Source organism: Octopus sinensis, linkage group LG13 (assembly GCF_006345805.1).
Source record: "Octopus sinensis linkage group LG13, ASM634580v1, whole genome shotgun sequence".
Classification (NCBI taxonomy): Eukaryota; Metazoa; Mollusca; class Cephalopoda; order Octopoda; family Octopodidae; genus Octopus; species Octopus sinensis.
Window position 1 is genome coordinate 48,024,207 of NC_043009.1, and position 9,582 is coordinate 48,033,788.

The 9,582-nt window shown below is 40.0% G+C and overlaps 1 protein-coding gene across 1 annotated transcript in view; it reads right to left on the reverse strand.

The window, feature by feature from the left end:
- Positions 1-1,346: 1,346 nt before the first annotated feature.
- Positions 1,347-9,582, reverse strand: part of LOC115218237 (trans-1,2-dihydrobenzene-1,2-diol dehydrogenase-like) — a 17,283-nt gene continuing 9,047 nt past the window's right edge. The window contains exons 4-7 of the mRNA XM_029787966.2: positions 9,099-9,348; positions 5,992-6,116; positions 3,062-3,224; positions 1,347-1,553 (exon numbers count right to left, since the gene is read on the reverse strand). Coding sequence (XP_029643826.1) covers positions 1,390-1,553; positions 3,062-3,224; positions 5,992-6,116; positions 9,099-9,348 — 702 coding nt within the window. The 3' untranslated portion in view covers positions 1,347-1,389. The remainder of the gene's footprint in view (positions 1,554-3,061; positions 3,225-5,991; positions 6,117-9,098; positions 9,349-9,582) is intronic.

Below are 9,582 nucleotides of genomic sequence, written 5' to 3' on the forward strand. Positions count from 1 at the left end.
ATTTTAAACAGTGAGGTAATAAACACTTACTGTAGAAGATAAGATATTTTTACGGTTCGACCTGGGGAAAAGAGTTGCGATGATGGCTTTTGCAGGTGCTACGAGACTGGTGCAAGTTAATTGTACTTCTCTATCCTGCCATCAAACCAAAAGACCATCATTAATCTCGCTTCTCACAACTGGATACGGACATTTCATGAACAGTTTTATGATTGTTGTACAGCGATACATTTCAGCTTTCGAAGGTAGTTTTCAAGTATAGAGAAAGTTGAGATAGCAACTACTAATTTAAAACTCCGATCAATTTGCAATTTTTACTACACCATATCGATGCTAACAATTCGTTTGATAGTTTCTATTTTTAACTTTTCTGGGTACAAGATCTCCAGTTCAAGAATGCAATTGTCTGTAATGAAACTAATGTATTACTGTTGCTTTGAATATCTAGGTTTGATAATATAAGCATTTCCGATTACTCTTTTACTTGTTTCAGTCCTTTGACTGTGGCCATGCTGGATCACCGCATTTAGTTGAGCACATCGACCCCAGGACTTATTCCTTGTAAGCCCAGTACTTATTCTATCGGTCTCTTTTGCCGAACCGCTAAGTTACGGGGACGTAAACATACCAGCATCGGTTGTCAAGCAATGCTAGGGGGACAAACACACACACACACATTTTATATATATATATATATATATATATATATATATATACGACAGGCTTCTTTCAGTTTCCGTCTACCAAATCCACTCACAAGGTATTGGTCGGCCCGGGGCTATAGCAGAAGACACTTGCCCAAGATGCCACGCGGTAGGACTGAACCCGGAACCATGTGGTTGGTTAGCAAGCTACTTACCACACAGCCACTCCTGCGCCTATTGTCATCTATTTTGTTTCTTAAAGGCTAAACTTTCTCACAAAGATAGACATTTAGATGTAGCTAGATTCTTCTAGACATATTCACCGTGGGTGGATGAAAAGACAAAGTTGATGCGATTTTAATTTAAAATAGGAAGGGATTTAACTATGTAGTAGACCGTTTTTCTGGTATGCTAAAAACCCTACTGCTCTCATTGCCTCTGCAATAATTAAACGAATGCTTTCCAACAGACAGACACTTAGGTCATAAGTTTAGTATCAAGTGTATTATAGGTTAAATCGATCAGTATTTGACTGCTACATTTTTTCTTATTGATATCTCAGAATAATGAAAAGCGAAATTAGCAAATGATAGAATTTGAACCTAGAAAGTAAAAAGTGGATACAATTAATAGTATTATCAGAGTGACAAATACAATACAGTTGGATATTTTTAATGCTTTATTAGCAAGAACAACAAAACCGATAACGAATTCTCCAGAAAAGTACTCATTTTTGAAATTCTAACTAGATTATGGTACATCGCATTTTCTCAAAAAAACTTAACTGTTCTTCCACTGGAACGGTGCTGAAATCATTTCTTGATCTGTAAAGTTTCTCTCGAACAGTTTCAAGAAGTCTCGAAACTGCTTGTGTCTGAGTTAATGTATGAAGTGGCGATTCTGTAAAACCTGCAAAAATGAACGAGAAACTATAATCGGTTTTGTGCAGAAAATCAGCATGAAACTAAAAGAAAAAAAATATTGAAAGCATAGCAAGTAGAGATACGCTGTTTGGATTGAGTGGGGAGAGAGGGGGTAGAGAGAGAGGGGGGATAGAGAGAGGGGGGATAGAGAGAGGGGGGATAGAGAGAGGGGGGATAGAGAGAGGGGGGATAGAGAGAGGGGGGATAGAGAGAGGGGGATAGAGAGAGGGGGATAGAGAAAAGGGGGAGAGAGAAAAGGGGGAGAGAAAAGGGGGAGAGAGAAAAGGGGGAGAGAGAAAAGGGGGAGAGAGAAAAGGGGGAGAGAGAAAAGGGGGATAGAGAGAGGGGAGAGGGAAGAGAGAGAAAGAAAGAAAGAAAGAGAGAGAGAGAGAGAAAGAAAGAAAGAGAGAGAGAAAGATTCTGACAGACATTCTAATAATAATATTGGTTTCAAATTTTGGCACAAGGCCAGCAATTTCAGTGACGGGGCACTCAACTAGTACTTGTTTTATCGACTGAAAGGATGAAAGGCAAAGTCAAATTCGGCGGAATTTGAACTCAGAACGTGAAATGCCGCTGAGCATTTCGCCCTGTGTGCAAACTAATCTGTCAGGTCGCCGCCTTAATAATATTGGCTTCAAATTTTGGCATAAGTTCCAGCAATTTCGTGGGCAGCGACTAAGTCGATTACAGTATTTAGCTGGTGCTTATTTTATCGAGCCCCGATAGTATGTAGAGAAAAGTCGACCCTGGAGGAATTTGTTTTCAGAACATGAAGACAGAAGAATATTGCTGCTAAGCATTTCGTCCGACGCGTTAACCATTCAACCAGTTCGTCGCTTTTACAGTGCCAATGACAATAACTATTTCTTTATTACCCACAAGGGGCTAAACATAGAGGGGACAAACATGGACAGACATAGGTATAAAGTCGATTACATCGACCCCAGTGCGTAACTGGTACTTAATTTATCGACCCCGAAAGGATGAAAGGCAAAGTCGACCTCGGCGGAATTTGAACTCACAACGTAACGGCAGCCGAAATACCTATTTCTTTACTACCCACAAGGGGCTAAACAGAGAGGAGACAAACAATGACAGACAAACGGATTAAGTCGATTATATCGACCCCAGTGCGTAACTGGTACTTATTTAATCGACCCCGAAAGGATGAAAGGCAAAGTCGACCTCGGCGGAATTTGAACTCACAACGTAACGGCAGCCGAAATACCTATTTCTTTACTACCCACAAGGGGCTAAACACAGAGGAGACAAACAAGGACAGACAAACGGATTAAGTCGATTATATCGACTCCAGTGCGTAACTGGTACTTATTTAATCGACCCCGAAAGGATGAAAGGCAAAGTCGACCTCGGCGGAATTTGAACTCAGAACGTAACGGCAGACGAAATACGGCTAAGCATTTCGCCCGACGTGCTAACGATTCTGCCAGCTCGCCGCCTTTACCAATGACAATAACAACGATAACTCACCTGCACGGATCCAATGACGTACAAGTTCGGCCTGACAAATGAATCCCATGCTCTCGGGATAATTAAATTCAACATCCGTCGAAGGATTCGCCAAACCAAGCGGGATTTCCGTCTCTACACTATTTATCGTTATTTTGTTGGTGGACCAAAGTGGCGGATGTATCTGTGAAAAAGAAATATTTGGATATATTCTGGCACACATTAAAATTTTTTTTGCGAGGCGTTACTTCGAAGTTTTAATAACAGCCTTAATCAAATTGATAACTATTAGGCCGAAACATCAAATTAACTGTCAACCTTTTCTTCGTAAAAATATGTTAGTTTACAGAAAAATATTGAGCGATGCTTCAATTTGTTTTTATGTATAACTATATATAAAACAAAATTATGTGGAAACATATACAGTATGTATGTGTGTATGTATTTATGTGTGTATATATATATATATATATATATATATATATATATTATATACATACACACACATATATATATAGGGGTTGGACAAAATAGAAACTCCTTAAAATTTCGAGCAAATTTATTTTAATATGGGGTAGGACTGCCTTTGGCAGTAATTACAGCTTAAATTCTACGAGGTATGGATTCGTACAAAGTTTGAATTGTTTCTAAAGGAATTTTTGTCCTTTCTTCAGCGAAAACAGTTTCCAGTTCTTGTAGGGATGATGGCGGAGGATATCAACTCCTTACTTGATTTTCAAAAGTGCACCATAAATGTTCAATAATATTGAGATCTGGTGACCGGTGGCCAGATAAGATGTTCAACTTCACTAGAATGTTCCTCGTACCAATCAGTAACAACTTTAGGCTGTGTGAATTAGGGCATTACCATCCTGAAAGATTGCGTTCCCCTCCAGAAACAGTTCTGCAACCATAGGATGAATTTGATCAGATAAAATGCTTAAATAGTCTTGACTATTAATTCTGCCATGAAGGGAAACCATTGGGCTGGTGGATTTCCAAGATCCCCCTCCCCCATCAGATCATCACAGATCCTTCATATTTAACAGCCGGAAGAAGGCAGTCTGGGTCAAATGCATCTTTTGGCTGTTTCCACATGTATACTCGGCCGGTGGTCGAAAACAGGGTAAAGGATGACTCGTCTGAGAAAATAACATGCTTCCACTGCTCTAGGGACCAATTCTGTAAGTTTTTACTCCACTCTAAACACTTTGTAACGTTTGTTTATGAAAGTAGTGGTTTTCTGATTGCAGCCCTCCCGTGAAATCCGGCTTTGTGCAGCTCCCGGCAAACAATTTTTGTAGAAACTAGGTTCTCTAGGTAGTCATTAAGTTCTGCAGTAATTTTGGGAGCTGTACTTTTGTGATCCTTTCTAACAATTCGCATAAGAGTTCGACGGTCCCTATCTGAAAGTTTTGGTTTCCTTCCGGAGTTTTGTTTCGACGAGGTTTTTCCCTCTTTCTCAAAGGCTGACATTACTTTCGAGACATACTTCTTGATATAAACATTACGGCTGTTTTCGTTACGCTAGCGCCTGCAATACGAGCACCAACAATTTGACCTCTTTGAAAGTCCGATAGATCTGTCATTTTAATGAACTTTAATTACCTCTTTCTGATGATATCTGAAAAGAAACAGCAATTTTAGCAAAACATATTAAGCAACACTAACAGTAAATGAAAATACATCAGCTTTTGACGGTTTTATAGATATTTCAAGATTATGATGCTAGGTGTTTCCATTATTTTGTCCAACCTCTGTATATATGTGTGTGTGTGTGTGTGTGTGTGTGTGTATATATATAAGTAAAAAGCACACTTTGCATAGTTTTAATATATTTTAAAATATGTTTTAAATAAATTTTGCATTGTGTTTGTTGACCGGTTTCGCTTTCGCTAATCATGACATTGAAATTATTGTAATTTCGTATTTTCTTAAGAAAATTTTAGTCCATGTTATATGTAGATAAATTTATGAATGAATGATTCAAGAAGTAGAAAAATCTAAAGAGATGTAATAGGTGATAGTTATTATTGAGGGTTAAGGGAGGTAATTAGTCATCTTTCGGGATGGGATGGGGGGGGGGGTAAATATGCACAAAAACTTAAAAGCTGAAGTAGTGAGAAAAAATATGTACAGTGATGGGTATGTGATCATGAATTAAAATATATACACTGAGATCAAAGTTGGTTATATTTAGACGTGTTGCATTACAAGTCACCACGTGGGGATAATCGAAATTCCTCCCTTTATCTTAATGTATATATAGATGAAAAGTGGTGTTTCAGTCGGATTGCAGGCCATATTGGGGCACCGCCTTAAAAAACTTTTGTCGAACAAATCGATCCCAGTACCTTCTTTCTAAGCTCTTTTTTGCCGAAGCGTTAGGTTTCGGGGACGTAAACACACCTATATCGGTTGTGAGTGAATTTGGTAGACTGAAACTTTGTTCGTCTAAATGCCTTCAAGGCGGTGCCCCAGCGTGGTCGCAATCCAATAAAGTTGTTGTTGTTTGTTCCTTCTCGAGTCACTTCTAGCTCATAAGGGCCGGTTTCCCGGTTTCTTTGGCGTATAGGTTCCCCACCTGGACGGGACACCGGTCCGTCGCAGGTGAGCTGCAAAATGCAGGAGGAAAGAGCGAGAGAAAGTTGTGGCGAAAGAGTCAGCAGAAGTTCGCCATTACCTTCTGCCGGAGCCGCGTGGAGCTTAGGTGTTTCGCTCATAAACACACAAATAGCCCAGTCTGAGATTCGAACCCGCGATCCCTCGACCGCTGCTCTAACCACTAGGCCATGTGCCTCCACAATCCAATAAAGTAGTTGAAGACAAAAACCATAAGTTCTTTGCGCCTATTGTTTTCAGAAGCTTCTGCTTTCTCAAAGTCACTTCCAGATTTTTAAAAAAAAGAAAAAAAAATTACAAACAAAAAGTTTAAAGTCAGAATTCCTTACATAAATGCTTCCATTTGTTCCATAGATCCAGGCATCTGCTCTTCCTTTCAGTTTTGAATGACATGACAAAGAAGCTTTGCTACCATTTTGATACAGAAGGATAATGTTACAAGCTTCATCAATACCTTAGGTCAATAGAATAAAAATTTACGTTAGTGTTTTCTGTAGTATAAAAAGGAGACAGAACAAGATCTAGTTTGTCTTAATACCAGCAGAAATAGCATTTCTTTCTCTCTCACACATACACACACAGTCTTGTGAGTGGATTTGATAGATGGAAACTGGAAGAAGCTGGTCATATGTTTGTGTGCGTGTGTCCCCACCACTGCTTGACAGTTGGTGTTAGTGTGTTTATTTTCCTCGTAACTTAGCAGTTCGGCCACAAAGAGACCGATAAGTACCAGGCTTATAAAACAAAATAGGTACTGCGGTCGATTTATTCTACTGACAATTCTTCAAGGCGCTGCCCCAGTATAGCCGCAGTCTAATGACCGAAACACGTTTTTCTCTATCCCTCGATCTATCTATCTACATCCTGTTTATTGGTATTTCATGATTTATTAGTGGTTCGGCTGTACATAACACATCCCTTTTCTTTATCTCTCTCCGTGCATGTATGTATAATACTCGAATTGCTCATGTTAAGCATCTTGGTTAAGACTGTAATGCAGCTGAAGTGACACAATGCGAACCCGTCATCGTTCCGTCAGTAATCAAAAATATTGGACATTTGTCCTAATTGGATGGGAAGCACTGCGTCGGTTACGACGACGAGGGTTCCGGTTGATCCGATCAACGGAACAGCCTGCTCGTGAAATTAACGTGCAAGTGGCTGAGAACTCCACAGACACGTGTACCCTTAACGTAGTTCTCGGGGATATTCAGCGAGACACAGAGAGTGACAAGACTGGCCCTTTGAAATACAGGTACAACAGAAACAGGAAGTAAGAGTGAGAGAAAGTTGTGGTGAAAGAGTACAGCAGGAATCACCACCATCCCTGCCGGAGATCGTGGAGCTTTAGGTGTTTTCGCTCAATAAACACTCACAACGCCCGGTCTGGGAATCGAAACCGCGATTCTACGACCGCGAGTCCGCTGCCCTAACCACTGGGCCATTGCGCCTCCACTATTTGTCCTAATTAGCCAATTGTTAAACCAGTTCTTCTCAAAACTATCTGATGTAGCGTACCGGCAGTTTTTTTTCTCTCTCTAATGTGCCAGGTACTAGTAATATTTCTTAGCAATATTTCTTTCTACTCTAGGAACAAGATCCGAAATTTTAGGGGAGGGGGCCAGTCGATTTGATCGATTCCCAGGACGCAACTGGTACTTAATTTATCGACCCAGAAAGGATGAAAGGCAAAGTCGACTTTGCGGGATTTGAACTCAATTTCTTAGTAATATTTTATACCAGAAACAATATATATATAAAGAACATAAAAGTTGACAATTTTTTTTATCTTATATTTATTTTGTAAACAAAATAGGCGTAGGAGTGGCTGTGTGGTAAGTAGCTTGCTTACCAACCACACAATTCCGGGTTCAGTCCCTCTGCGTGGCACCTTGAGCAAGTGTCTTCTACTATAGCCTCTGGCCGACAAAAGCCTTGTGAGTAGATTTGGTAGACGGAAACTGAAAGAAGCCTATCGTATATATGTATATGTAAGTGTGTATGTTTGTGTGTCTGTGTTTATCCTCCCAACATCTCTTGACAACCGATACTGGTGTGTTTACGTCCCTGTAACTTAGCGGTTCGGCAAAAGAGACCGATAGAATAAGTACTAGGCTCGACTAAAGGCGGTACTCCAGCATGGCCACAATCAAATGACTGAAACAAGTAAAAAAGTAAATAATATAATATTATATAAATATTTTATAAGCATTTTCTGTCTCTTTTCTGGAAATTTGCCACGTTCCCGCAGCTGATGGCTCGCGGACCAGCACCGGCCCGCGGATCACCACTTTGAATAGCATTGGTTTAAGCGACAAGCTATTGTTTAACAATGTATTTACTTGCTGTGAAGGCGCGTGGCTTAGTGGTTAGGGGCATTCGGCTCATGATCGTAAGGTCGCGAGTTCAATTCCCAGCGACGCGTTGTGTCCTTGAGCAAGACACTTTATTTCATGTTACTCCAGTCCACTCAGCTAGCAAAAATGAGTAGCATCTGTATTTCAAAGGACCAGCCTTGTCACACTATGTCACGCCGAATCTCCAAGAAGGGTACACATGTCTGTGGAGTGCTCTGCCACTTGCACGTTAATTTCACGAGCAAGCTGTTCCGTTGATCATATCAGCTAAGACCCTAGTCGTCGTAACCGACTGAGTGCTATTTACTTAATAAATTGCGCAGCCGAATCTACCGTAAATGACAACACGTTCTTCATAAGTGGGCCCCATTGGATGATGTTGTTTTTTTATGATTGGAATGCTTTTCATCAGAAGATGACTGTCAAAAGAGGATCGTTTCAATATCTTTGTTTGTCACAATGTCGTTGATAGATATAATAAATTGAAAGAACAAAAGTTGTAGGAAGGAAGTGAAAGTGGAACTAAGAATATGAGAGACTTGGGGCAGAGAACCTGGTCGAGGTTATGTCATTTGATGTCACGTTGAAGAGCTAATAGTTTCTTGCTATGAAGACATATGGACAGACAGGTTTTTAAAACGCGCCGTGTCTTCAAGCAATCTCCAGGCTATGAACACATGGTCCGTTCTATTTGAAAACCAATGCTCTGGTACATTAGAAACCACGAGAAAAACTAAAGTAAGTGCAAGGGTGAATAAAAACGGGGGTGGGGGATAAGAAAATTAGAGTTACGTCTTCTTTGACTGTAGAAATCATAATTGAACTAGTTGTAGAATAGTTCTACTGATAGGGCTCCAAAGTTTGCGCGACAATCTACTTGGATCTAACATCAACAATGGGTTACATTACTCAATTTACTTCTGATGATCTGGCTTTACTGCGTAAATTACTAGTTCTAGCTGGTGAAACACGTGTACACATTATGTAATGTGTGAGATTATATAAATTCTGTAATCTCATCTCGAATTTTATTTCGCTCTGTGTGCGTGGGGGGTGGGGGTGAGAGAACATATATTTACCGTTACTTGTAAAATTTCCAATAGTGAGGACGTGTTCAGGATTCTCTCGGAATACAAATTGTACCAACCACAAAAGATACACGCCTATATTGGAAATACAGCCTCCGCTAATTCCTGTAGTGGATCTCTTTTCCTTATGCAGAACATCGAAAAATAGAGCAGCATCGAAATATTTTACATCCCCTATGGTACCTTGATCAATTTCCTCTTTAATGTGTCTAAAAATCGGCAGGAAACACATCCAGATGCCCTGATGAAGAGAGAACAAATCCAGTTAACGTGCTCATGGAATCAACTGTAAATAAGTACCTCCCCACTAGAAACATGCATGCAAACACATACACACACACACACGCGCGCGCGTGCAAACACATTAACTCAAGCAGAAGTATTCCCGCACATCTATGTGAAAGAAATTTTGTTTTTCTATTTGGCGTGTAACCAGAAAAAAATAACATTTCTAAATCTCTGAAGAGATATTCAG